At 37.7% G+C, this 13986-nt stretch overlaps 1 protein-coding gene across 1 annotated transcript in view; it reads right to left on the minus strand.

The window, feature by feature from the left end:
* The window catches only part of UROC1 (urocanate hydratase 1), a 43127-nt gene that overhangs the window by 19693 nt on the left and 9448 nt on the right, over positions 1–13986 (minus strand). Inside the window, exons 4-12 of the mRNA XM_062008205.1 lie at positions 12361–12454; positions 11201–11260; positions 8760–8888; positions 8043–8104; positions 6994–7060; positions 6107–6250; positions 2332–2420; positions 1783–1845; positions 894–1073 (exon numbers count right to left, since the gene is read on the minus strand). Coding sequence (XP_061864189.1) covers positions 894–1073; positions 1783–1845; positions 2332–2420; positions 6107–6250; positions 6994–7060; positions 8043–8104; positions 8760–8888; positions 11201–11260; positions 12361–12454 — 888 coding nt within the window. The remainder of the gene's footprint in view (positions 1–893; positions 1074–1782; positions 1846–2331; positions 2421–6106; positions 6251–6993; positions 7061–8042; positions 8105–8759; positions 8889–11200; positions 11261–12360; positions 12455–13986) is intronic.

Here is a 13986-nt window from a genome sequence, read left to right on the forward strand (position 1 = left end):
AGCAGAAATAGATCATGTTTTCCAGCAAAGAAATGCAGCTGGCTTGAGGAGAAAAGGTAATAACAAAAATCAGCCTATACAAAGCTGCAAAACAGTTTAAGAAGTTCACAGAGAAAGTGAGCAGAGACAAAAAAACCTGTAAATGACTAATCATCGCTGTTCTGGCCTCTCCCTTGCCCAAAACAGACCATTTGTTTCTAATAGTGGGCCACGGCCCAGGACTCCTCTCTATAACTCCACTTCCTCTTAATTTTGTCTAGCTCTAATCTCAATGCATAGTTGCATATGGAGTTGTAAATGCACAGATGTAACCTCTTGGAACTCATCTACTTGCCTAACAAACGAAACTCTATTTTTTAGATCATATTTAACTTTTTAGAAAAGAGTCCCTCCCAGAAATGTACCTTTTTGTTACCTTTGACTTAGAGTAGTATGATAGAGAATTAGGAAGCTGGTCCTTGTAGGACCCTCATCAGAAGTCAAATAGATTATATGTCCATATTCTACTTTCTACTGGAAACAAAAGGTCTCAGCAGAAATGCTCAAGGTGAACAAAACCGGAGCAAGAATCATAAACTCTCAAAAGTACCACTTGAGAACAACACAGCTTGGTGCCTCTGTTCCATAGGTCTTTATTTGTATGTAAGTTATGCCAAATTGCTCCTTTATAACATCCAATTCCAATTCCACTTGTAAATCAGGAGTAGCTCCTCTTGAGCTAGTTACAGTTGCAGCAAGCCAGAAGGAGTGATTGGAACTAAAGTTGGGACTGTAGCTCTACCACAGATTTCTACTGAAATATCAAAGAACATAAACTTCTTGAGAGAAAGACAAAGACCACTTGCAGAGCAATTAAACTTAAAGAGAAAACCATGTATGGCCAAAACATTTACCTCTCTTGTACCAGGGTCCGGAACTTCCCTGGATTGGTAGAAAGGAGCTGCTTTGCTTCCTCAAAGCCAAGTTGTACTGGATAGTATCCCCCACTGAATGGGTTATGACATGAAGTTTGGTCAGACCCCAGATCAACCAGCAGCTCTCCTGTTGTATCCAACTCATATACTAGCCTCTCCCTGCAGAAGACAATGAATGGAGGGTTTGAACAGAAGCTGTCATTTCACGTTCCATGCTTCCTCTTTCAGATAAACCTCTTCCACTCCAAGAGGTTGTTCATAAAGGCATGCCCTTGGCAAGTCTTTATTTTAGTAGTCAGGAGATAGTGACATCAACAAGGATATAGGTGCAAGTTTTATACTTCAAAATTGCTTGTACTTGAATGCTGGTAGATGAGTCAGATACCAGTATGATATACTGGTCTTACTGGTCAGTCTCAACGCTTGGTATATGGTGTGACAACAAGATTTATCACTGGATAGAACAGCAAGAGCAGTAGAATTTCTATCCATCATCTGATTATTTTTGTTCAGTCAATACCTCAATACAACCATTCTTCCCTGAAGTCAAAGACATTTTCTTGCTATGCAGTTCGCAAAACTTTAGAAGGGACAATATTTTTCTTCATTCAAGGAGGAATCTCAGGGATTTCTTTCCCTAAGAAATTTGCTGTTCCATAAGGAAAGGTGAGAGTGCATGTGAAGCAACTGGGAACTAGCACACAAGGATGAAGATCCCTCTATTGACAATAAAGTTATCCATGGGCACTTGGAGTAATGAACTTTGCACTAGATATAATGCCTTTTCTCTTCCAAGTTTGGGAACTAATTCCAGGCTGACTAACAATCAAGAGCAGTAATATATCCATTATCCCTATATATTACTTACCATAGATCCACTACATTCCCATGGTAACCCAAACTAAGGGCAAGTTTCTTCTTTCTTGCATCTCTAGAATAGATTTTAAAAAAATATTGAAGAAAATGCACCTCATGTCATTCCATCTTGCCATGTACAAATCACAGAGTCAAATCCAGCAAAAAAAGTCCATATGTGGTTTCCAACACTTAAAATGGGCAACAGATCTTTCAATCTTTATACAATTGTTAATCACTGAATGATTCCAGGAAGCTTGAGTGGTGCTTCAAGTGTAACATTATTTGTAATTGCTCTATTTATATTCATAAAACTGAATGAAGACACATTTAATGTATATAAATTACATGAAGCATTGGGAGTTGCTTGCCATAAACTCTAGCAGTCACTAATAATGACTGCTGCTGTTTGGGAGGATAGGCTCACTTTCAGCAGATCCAGAAGAAGAAAAGGTATCCCTGAACTCCTTCTATAAGCACACTAAAATGTCACAATGCAGAAAGGTGTAAAGTGAAGATTCAGAAGCAGAGGTAAACTCACTGAATTAGTTACAGGTCATACCTCAGGCGTGCGATGCAATCATCCAGGTTGTTAGAGATTTCCATCAACCACCCCTGCTTGTGACGTTTCAAAAGTGCTGCTTCATCAACCTAAGGAAATAACAGAGATCTTAAAACTCCCGTTTCCCATACCCAGGTAATTTTACCTGTAGTTTTCCAATTACCTAGCAAGAAAGCAGCAAATAGGTAAATGGAATAGCCATGCATTGATCTTAAGAATATGGAGATGTTATTCAATTACTTTTCATCTCTGATTTTTATTTTCTTTTACACTTTGTTCTCTTTTACTCCAGGCTCAAAGCAAGAAAAAAAAAAAGACTTTTTGATATATTATTTCCCAAAATATTTTAAAAATCAAAGCCTCCCATTAAAAGAGTACAAGAGGTAATATTTTACACAAATTTTAATTATTCTTATTGTTTCTCTTCATTATTTTATTTGGAAAAAAAGATACCACAAAAGCCAAAATGTTTCCAATTTATTTTTCAAATCTGGCTACTTTCTGTGAAAATAAAATTTCTATTTGATTAAGTAAATATTTTCTTTGATCAGCTCAGAAACAAACATCTCTGCCAGAGTGCCCAGGACAAAGCACTGCTTTGCTGAATAAAATTGACCCTCACTTCTGTTCTTCAACCAGTGGTCAAAAATCTCAACCAAATATGGAAAAGAGGAAAGCATTTTTTTGTCCCAGCTGGCTAACGTCTATGAAAAATGGAATGGATCAAAACAAAACTATGTCTCTTATTCCCTCTTGTTTCAACTTTGAAGTTCCCAATAATCTCAATCCTGAATCTGTACCCTCTTCTTGGCTCAGCTTCTGTGTGTGTCAGTGTGTATATGCATGAGACAGCTGGATAAAAATATAAATGGATTGACAAACTGTGGTGACTTTGGCACAGATTCCACATTAATGGTTCAATGTACAAATTGCATATAATTAATACTTTTATAATGAGCTATCAGTAGCATGAAGCAAGTGGCAAAATTAATTCAAGCCAATTTGCTGTGGCAGCAATGGATTTAAACACCCACAGTGGCGGGTGTGCATAATATATAACATATAACCTCAACACCTTCTAGTATTTAATGAAATTTTTTACTTCTCTACAATCCACTCTCCTCATTTTCATTCTATTATTCCTCATTAACAAAATATTGTGTACATTAAATAAGTTCAGGAGATGCTTGAACATCAGGAAACCTTTTATTTTCTAATTATTCTTTACATGAAAAACCTTCCATCACTTCTCAGCTCAGTAATAATGACTATCCTTCCAGAACCCCAGATTATGATAATGTCAGTGTCACTGCAAATAGAATTATTCAATGAAGTCAGGTGTTGTGGGGGACAGCTTCTTCGGGAGTTATTGAAATCAGCACAGGAGGAAAGGTATTAAATAGTCTGTATGAATTACAGGAATTAGGTTCATCTAAAGCTCAGATGAACACAGATCAGATCTTAAATCTATTACTATGTCCTACATTTTACTTCAATACCCTCTGTCAGTAGTCTTTTGCAGACTTACTAGCATACTCAAGAAAACTCCCTTTGAAATACACTTTCAAAGACAATTCTTATTTTTTGATCAGCATCTTTGTAGCTTAAAAAATTGCACAAACATGATGAGTCAATGTTACCTCCAGTGTAACCCTAGAGACCTTAGTGCAGTGCAGAAGAGATAGTCTGGCCCTCCACACCATTATTTCATAAAATTACAATCTGCTTCGTGTCAAACAGAAGAGGTAAAAGACTTGCACCGTTAATCCCCTCTGTCTGAGCTTCAGAAGCCCTGGCTGACAAAATGACATCTCTTGCACAATTCATCAGTGTCATTTGCATAAATAGTTTCTTAAATAAATAATATATACATATATAGAGCTATCCACATGTGCTCCTGAGACTCATTTCCGACAAGGATCATCTCACAGGAGATAAAAACCAGGCGATTGTCAGTCTCCTGAACAAAATCATCTGCAGCCGAAGAGATGAAAAGGACAAAGGGCTGCTGCGAATAGCATTCACTGGAATCTCTCCTTTGTGTTCTAGTATTTGAAAGATCATGATGACAGAATAGAAGTCTGAATACAGATAATTCATTTGATAATAAATTGAATAAATTTATTTAATCTGCAGGGAGTACCTGATGAGATCTCAAATACACACAAAGCTCAAGTGCTAACAAAAACCCTTTTGCACCATCACTGTAAAACAGTTGAAAATGTAACCTTCCATGTATGAGATCTGATCTAGCCAGAGCAGGTCCAATTCATTGCATGCCACTTGAGCAGTGTGACTCATTACAGTTTGAAATGTAATTATTACCATTAGTCAGACTGCAATGTCCTTACCCTTTTCATTGCAGCAAGTGACATGCCCACAGCAGAGGTCTGCCAGCTATTCTCTCTATAAATGACTTTGGCTGAGAAAGCTAAACTCCCACTCCAGTCAGCTCTGACCAGAGCTTAGCTGTCAAAAATCTCTCTTCTTCTGGAGCAGTAACAAGAGCTCATCACCTACAAACAGTTAAAAGAGCTCAACGCATTTTTGTCTGCTGCACCAAGAACATTTCCCCAGTGTATTGAATTCAAAGGTTGTCAAGAGAAAAGAAATGCATGCAAATGTTTATTATGTCTCAATAGTCAATATCATTACAGATATTTACTGACATTTTCACAGAACTGCAGAGTATCATTTTCTGTTAAAAATTATTGCAGTGCATCTGTAGTCCGTCCTTCCCTCTGATTTGTTAGAACAGAACCCTATGACAAGCATAATGGCTGAAAAATGCAAATATTAGGACAACTTAATGTGGCTTCTTTTATATTACAAGATATTTCACTGAAAACTTACAGGCACAACAAAATTTTGATATTGATGCTCTATGTTATTTCTGATACTGAAGGATAACAGTGTATTCAGTGGATCCTATCATATGCTATTCTGATTGCTTAGACATTAGTAACCTTTGAATCATGGATCACTATTAGATTCTTTTTGTTTATGGGAAGAAATAGCTGGGCTATTTTAACATATTTGGAACAGAGAAACACCACATCAGGATGAAAAACTCTACAAAGAACATACGCCTTGGGTGAGGTTCAAGGAATAGGGGAAATGGTACTACAGAACTTGTCTCCCATCAGCATTTTCCTTTAGCAGAACTTACCTTTGATGTCCACAGGCTGTGATTCTTGTAAGTGCTTGTAATTAATTAGCCTGATCAACTTCACATTGAAGCCACATTGAATTCCCAGTTTTACAAAATACCATTGACTTCAAGGAATCACACCACCAAGCAACTAGTCCCAACCTTGATGAGTTACTCATGCCAACATTTTCAACTGGCACTTTCCATGGCAGAGTGCCAGAGACATTAAAGATTAATGGCAATGTAACACCTTTTTTGGCATAAGACATTACAGTTCCCATGGGAACTGCCAATGGATGTTACACCTTTTTCACATATGCAATGTGGGTAGCTCAAGCACTGATAATGACTCTTCTAACAGCATCATTCTGCCTTATTTGTGAAGCAATCATAAAAAGCTGCAGCCCATACCTTTGCAATTTGATGCAGTGAGTGAATAAATTGAGTGGAATAGCAGTGAAAAATGCCCAGCAATGAAAAGGACTGACAGATCTCAGAAAGAGTATAATTTTTTTGTTAGTTTATGTTGTCAAGGTTAAGCAAGGAACACATCAGATCAAGAGAATGAGGGTTCTCATTCAGCACATGAAGGAGAGAAGAAAATGCAAGGAGCATTGCTCTCACCTCTGCAATGATCCCCACACATCCAGCAATGACTGCAGCCTTTGCTTGAGCCCCACTCATCCCTCCAAGACCAGAAGTAACAAACACCTTTCCAGACAGGTCTTCTGCCTTCAAGTAACGACGACCTGCATTGAGCACTGTGAGCTGCACACAACACAATATAGCAATTATGAGGAGCTATTTTCTCTAGAGTCCCTGAAACTTAAAGACCTTCTGTTCCTTTTGCAAACAGAGTTTGAATCTTGGAGGTCATTGAGACCATGAAACTGTTTTACTGTTTTAGGTAGGAAACACCAGGGAGGTTGTGGAATCTCCTTCCTCGGAGGTACTCAAGACCCGCCTGGACATGTTCCTATGTAACCTGATCTAGGTGAACCTGCTTCTGCAGGGGGATTGGACTGGATCTCTAAAGGTCCCATCCAACCCCTACCATTCTATGATTCTACGATGTGATATTATGAAACCATCTGTCCTGATTATGTTTCTTTTCCTCACCATGAAGTAGACAAGAACAGTCATTCGTTCCCAACATGCTGCTCTAGGGGTACAGAGACTTATTCAGGATGGCTGCAAAAGACAGCTAAGAAAACAAGCTAAGAAAATGTTTTTATCTAACACATTTTATCAACTCATACTACACTTATTGTAGCTAGATATGAGCTCAGATTGAAACCTTCACTGCAGATTCCTTGATGTTTGTGTTCTGGATAAGATGGCCTGGACTGAGTGTAAGGACATTATTTTTTTTAAGGAGTGGGCAATAAGAATTTCTTTGGTAGCCAGAACATCTTCCTCACAGCAATCCAATCCACTCCAGTCACCAGCCACTGTGGGAGACGCCCTCCTCCAAAATATATTGACAAAGAGATCTTTCCCCAGTTTCTTACCACAGTCCCATGGACTATTCCCTGAGGCCCAATGTAGCAGTAGCTCCCTGCAGTCATCTGACCGTACCTAGCAATAGCAACAAACACAATGATACCACATGTTCCTTAGACTGAAATGAATTCTGTACATGTCTACATATGTTCCGAGTACCAAAAATCTCTGTGCTTCAACTGTTGTCAAAGATCTACTACTATCAAATTCACAACTTAATTGAGTTTCTTCATTAACAACGCACCAATGTGCTTTCAGAGGATTATTTCACCCTTTAAACAGAGTTTTAAAATCACCGGATCAGAAAAATGAGTGTAAAGTTCTTTTGGCATCTAGGATAGTGACTAGGACACAAGAACATTGTTTTCACACTGTAGGAGACTTTATACCATTGGTTTTCAGTCACTCATGCCTCCAAACCACAGTCACTTTTGAAGTTGTTAGTCCATTATGGTTGTCCACGTTGAAATTCTCAGGAAAATGGAAATGAACAGTCACTATTTATGCTCTTTCGTCCAGCTCCTTATCTGTACACACATAGTGGTTTTAATTTATTGTCTTTATGGTACCCAAAGAATGATAGTCTTGCTCATCAACAAGATGAGCAGTAAAAAAGTAGGTAAATATTATTTTTTTAAAGCATATAAAATAATAATTTTCTACTTCAAAGTTTTCTTTTAGTGAGAAGAAATGTTTCATAACTCGTATTTTCCGTAGACTGCAAAATAACCACTGCAAAGAGAAACTAGCCAGTGCTCTTAAGTAGGTTATGATTAAGGCTTTAGACTGTAATTAGTCAAGTCCCACACAAACTTAATGCTATTTCCTAGCAGACTTTAATTATGTCCTTATATATGTGTCAGGACATAACTCAAACTCCTAAATATTTTCACTTATGTGTGCATTAATGCTTTGCAACATCAGGACTTTATGCAGCACAGTTGAAATCCATCTGCATTATTAATTAATTATATTATTAATTTAACCAGCCACTGGTGGTCCGAATTAGATTTTAGGTAAGTATTTGGATTATTTTAAAAGAGAAGCATCATCTTACATTGTTACTCCCAAAGCAAACATCTTCTCATATTCATCTCTGGTGGAATAGTTGGGAATCACCTAATTAAAAAAAAAAATTAAAAGAAAATCCAGATAAGCAAATTAGAGAATTAAGCAGATTGTTTTAACAGGCTGCATTTCTCTAACTATGGTCACACATATAGAAAAACAGTGAAAAAAGGAAGAGTAATTCAGGTGCTTTATTCCATGCATTCTAGTATTAGGAAAAAAAAATGCCTGGTCTTTCTGGCAGTGTGGCTGGCATGCAAGTATTAAGGAAAGCAGTTCTCTAGCCACAAAAACTAATCTGAAGAGAACTATTGAATGTCTCAAAACAGTGGCAATGAACCATTATATTTGCTTGTCCAGCCTGCCTTTCAAGCAAAGCAGTCCAGGAATCTAAAGTAATCTGTTTGCCTATTGAGGGCTTTTAAATCTTCCAAACCAAGCCTAGTTGAACTGATTCAGTCAAGAACATGCACAGCTCAAGCTCAGTCAGAAGTCATCTAATAGGGAGAGGATTTTCCCTCCATTACTCCAGCTCTGCACACTTGAGGTGAGATCAACTGTACTGGAGTAAATACTGCAGAATTTGAACCCCACATCCCCAGGTGCTGTTGTAAGCTCAGGTAGTAATTTTTATTTATTTTTTTTTTTAATTCAACAAACACTTTAAAACTAAACAGAAGAAGAGAAACAAGATGCTAATACCTACCATGCCATTAGTAATGATTAATCGAGGAGCGTTCCGATGGCTGGGGAAAAGTCCCAGTGGATGTCCACTGTACATTACCAATGTTTGCTCTTCAGTCATCTCTGACAAATAGTGCATTACCAGCCAGAACTGAAAGGAAAAACAAGGAAAGTGAGGAAATCTGTTTCCATCTTACAGTTATGTTTGTTTGTGAAGCTGCTAAACTTTGAGTATGAAGGAAGCTATAGAGATGAGTTGTGTTCACATATGGAATAACAGCCATAACTCTCAACACATTCTTGCTTTTAATAAGGTCCATTAAGAGACATCACTCAGCAGGAAACATAAATCACTAACCAGTAAAAGTCTGAAGAAGTTCCAGAATAATTTCTCCGGTACAAACACCAGAAATGCTTATTTTTTAAAGCCATTCTAATTTTATCTTGAGGTTAACCATTTGGATCTGGCACTTTTATAGCAATCTTCCAAAGCCAAACTGCAACATTTTCCCTATAAAAGTGATTAAAATACCCATGCATATTGTTGATCCTAACCTGAACTGGATAATTTAGAGTCTTCTGGTGCTTCCCATCTTTTCAACAAATGGATTTTTCAATGTGAACTTAAAAAATGAAACTACGTTTCTTCTCAAAGAAAAAAAATCATCTTTCACTGTGGACTGTGAAGAGAGTCTTTGAGGCACCCAGAAGTATATCAATAAATCCATCTCAATGTTATCTGTGTAATTCAATAGTTACTCTTGACCTATGCCAAAGAGTAGGCTATGGCCATCTAAGCTGCCTACAGGTTTGACTCACTTCTATCATTGTCTATCACAAAGCCCATTATATTCCACATGTTTTAGTATGTAACAACTAGGCCTGAGAGAAGCTTTCTCATGCAATACTTTAATTGAACAATAGCTTGAAACTAGAGTTTCTGTAAGCATACAAAGTTTTGAGCATCAGTCATCACAGGCACTTAACTTCTCTGTGTCTTTGATCTGAATTAAAGGTGGTGCAGATTTGAAGCCAGTCCTTTCTAATCCAGTTAATTTTCAAGCTGCAATTTGAGCAGCAAAGAGTTACTAGAGTTACCATCTTGCTTTTTATATTTTGGTTTTGTTTAATGAAAAATGTTGAACAGCCAAAGTCTGGTCCTAGGACAGAATCACTAACTAGCTCAACTCTCAACTCTTTAGCAGGCTGGGACAAAACCCTTTGTATTAAAACTAGAAGCTATAAGGTAGTTAGATCTTTTTACACTGAAAGGAACAACTAGTAAGGAGGAGGTAAAAACCTTTCCTATCTTGAAGAACAGTTCTGTTGTCTGCAAGCCTGTGAAGTTAGCTCTGGACATGGATCTTTGTTTAAACATTATTCTGAAGAAAGTACAGGTCTGTGTGGGTGATATAAACTAAACCCAACCTTTTCCCTAGGAATTTTGCAATTCCAGTTTTGTCGTTTCCAAAAACCATGTTGTTTTCAAGACACAAACAGAACAAACTGTTCTGTCATAACTGAACCATTCATGTGATTGCTACTCTAAGCAAAAACAAAAAGGTTTTGTTTGTTTTGCTGTGAAACAACTGCAGGTCATAGCTCTGGTTTGGATGAGAACAAGAGAAAAGAGAGTATTTCTGACTTTGGCAGTGCTCTGCTTCACCTTGCAGCTCAGCATCTGCCTAAGGGACCTCAGTCTAATAAAGGACATTGTATAAAACACTGATGCTGCTCACATCAGAAATGCTGTAAAACTCACATTGTTAACAGGTATTAGTTAACTGACACTTAGTAATTAATGCACAGAATCAAGAAATGGTGTGAATTGCCATGATACCTTTCTTTCAAAAATCAGAAGAATTTTGCCCTTAAAGCTGCCCAAGACTACCATTCTTCTCAGAAGACCAAGGATAACATTACTAAGCCAGACAGTAAAATGCACTATTATTAGTGTATAAATATTTTAGACTAATCTGATTTGCTTGGAAAAAGACTCAGGATTGCACTTTCTTTAATCAAAGTCAGGGATTTTTTTTTTTTTTTATTCCAAGACTTGTGAAAAATGTTATCAATGTACCAGAGACAAGAAAACAAAAGATGAACTTTTTTCTTCCCTGTAATTCCTTTATACCCTAAAAACACTTGTGCAAAATACTCAGGCACATTTAAATGCACCAGAGAAAGACAGCAAACTGGTCTTTACACCATCATACACAATCTGGTACATTTATGGTACCATGTTTAGTATTTCTATCGGGCTGTCTGAGCTCTCTTTACTAAATAAAGCATTCCCCATCTATTGCAGCTCATAACTGAGCATTCCTCTATCCAGACAGGATGTTTTGGAGTGTTTTGAGACAATGACTGCCAAGAATTATCACAAACTGCCTAAGCAGAATCTACATGGGGGAGGGTGAAACTGGTTTTGTGAAACAAGTTGCAAAAACAGCAATGTCCTACCTGTGCCCAGTTGCTGAAGACCTGCCCATTTCCTCCATAAGTGACAAGCTCCTGGGGAAACTGAAAAAGGCCATTTAACAATGAAAAGAAAAGCACTTCTCTGCAATGTTTCACTGTGTGTCTGAGCTATTTTTTTTCATCTCTGTAATAAATCTTTTCTACAGCTTATTTCATCAACACTACATTCTTGAAATCAGAAAATATCACCATAAAAGTGATAACTGAAGGGAAAAAAAGGGTTCTTTTTTCAAAATGATATGTCTGTTGTTGTTACAATGTTATTTTGGAGGCAGAATGCAATAAGTCATTCCTTGATACCTGCTTCTGTATCAGGTAGGCATCCAGTAAACTCCCTTAAAAAGAGACTGAGTGAGCTTACAATTTGGTTGCCACTGGTATTTACAGTTGGAGGAGTCTATGACAAGTAGAGCATATTTGCATGGCCTCTCCCCTACCATTTGCAAAAAGAGATCCATGACAGACATAATACTTGTAAGGATGGACTTTGGTCCTGTAATCCTCTAGCCAATCTATCCTTGAGGGATGAGTTTTCGAAGATTCAGGAAGCATCAGTGCTAATATTTCAATGTACATTATAGAAGCAAAGTAAAAAGAGCTAGGTTCTACCAATCTCAGACAGCAACCAAGCTTCTGTATACACTTAGAACTGGAGTGAACCTTACTGGCACCACAGGAGGCCTTGGAAGTCTGTGTTAGGACAAGGACCCACTGTGTAGAGTTAAGAACTGCACATTGCAGGAAGATAAAGAGTACAAAAGACCCCAGACTTTAGGAATCAAAACATAACTGCAAGAAAATATAATTACCTTTACTTCCTTGCAGGCTTATCCTCATAGAAATAGACATTCTAGTACACCACTCTGTAAGGAGGCTATCTTGGCACTACTGAACTTGGCTGGCTTAGCTAACACACAACAACCAGCTCTACACTTACAGGGATTGGCTTATACCTTGGAGAAAAAGGCTTATGAAAAACTAAAATCCTATTGAATTAAAGGAAGGAAGATCATCTGCACAAGGCTTGATTTAACCTAAATGCCCAAGTTCTTCAGTTTTTATGTGAGAGCACATACAAGAAGTAACTTGCAGATTCCCTGCTGCTCTATGAATCCAGCGTGCTTATTTTCACCGTACCTTACCTGGGCCACTGAGGGATCCAGATTATTCATAATCATCAACATAATGGCAGCAGCTGATTTGGTCTTGCAAGGGTAGTCTCCTATGGGATATGCTCTGAAACAGTAGTCCCAAAACTTTAGGAGAAACATTCCAACTCATCCACAAGGGCAACCACAACACCACACCCTACAGAAATATCTCAGCATGCCAACATATTCCTTGCATTTGCAGGCCTCTACTCAGGAAGAAAAGGTAAAAAGAAGAAAGTGCAAGTCTGAAATGAAGTGTACCTGAACAGCCAAATCAGGATTTTACCCTTATCAGAACTAAGCAAAGGAAAAAAAAGGTATTCAGCATATTTATTGAATCAGTTAATCACAATTGGTTATAAATATGATGGCCAAGAGCTCCTGTTGTTTTTTAACTGGAGGTGCTGGAACTGACGTCTCTAGCATAGCTGCCAGGTCAAGGAAAAGAATATCCATGGAAGTCACTCTTAGGCTCATAAACCCTTGTTATTTAAGATCCTATCTAAGAAAAAAAACAAACAAACAAAAAAAAACACCCCAGAAACAGCTTGAATTTCAATCCCAAAGCTCTCAAAAACTGAATTAGTTAGGAGAAGTATGGGCCTTTTTACTGAATGAGAGGCATTTCATCCAGCAAATTGGGAGGCAAGATATGGGAAACCCTCACAAAAGTATTTTGGAGTCAGGTTTCCTACCACTAATGTGCTTAAATGCCAGCTGCTGCAATTATCTCACTCATCTTCTTCACCATCTGTTTGGCACATCAGATTCCTCTAAAACTTCTGTTCCTAGATTTATACTGTAGCTCTTCAGGGGAGTGACAGTCCCTTTGCTGTGTTTGCACAGCTTTTAGTACAGTTGTAGAGAGACCTCTGAGATTTGATGTCAAAAAAGTGTAACCATTGATCAAGAGTTTTGCTCTTTCCCTTTCTGTATTGCTGAAATTCCTGAAAGTAGGTAGAATCACTTGACATGGCTTGTAAATTACCTTCCTTTTACTGAACCATAGATCTTCAGTGGCCTTAGCACAGGGAAGACAGTTACACTGAAAAGGTTAGGTTGAAAGAGCCAGCTACAAAAAAAAGTTGGACATCCTCTGACCAGCTCATGAGCCAAGGTCTGGAATATATATTCTATAGATTTAGTAAATGGGCTCCTCCCATGATCATATGCGCTTTATCCCAGCTTTTTACATCAGGATACTAAAACAAATGCCTTGTAGTCATTGCCAAACCAGAAGGGAAAGCATTTGAGTTTTTCCACAATACTTTTTTTATTGCTGTTTTCTGCTTTTCTAGGCTTTATATGATAAAATAACAGGATTTCTGTGGAATGATATAAATTCCTCAAGAGGAAATATTTCCACATAATATGTCTTAGAACATAAGAAACCCAAAGTTCAGATATCAACTGAAGAGGGGAACATGGGTGCTAAATGGAACACAACCTATGCTCCCTGGGAGATACAGGAATAGAAAAAAGCAAATACTCACAGACTAAGGAGAACAAAAAGCATTTTTTAAACTGAGGCTGTAACAGTCTATTAGAGTGATCACTGAAATGATCACAAAGGAAAAAAAAAATCCACATTTAAAGCTATCAGAGAGTCACTAATGC

This window comes from Colius striatus, chromosome 15, assembly GCF_028858725.1.
Source record: "Colius striatus isolate bColStr4 chromosome 15, bColStr4.1.hap1, whole genome shotgun sequence".
NCBI lineage: Eukaryota > Metazoa > Chordata > Aves > Coliiformes > Coliidae > Colius > Colius striatus.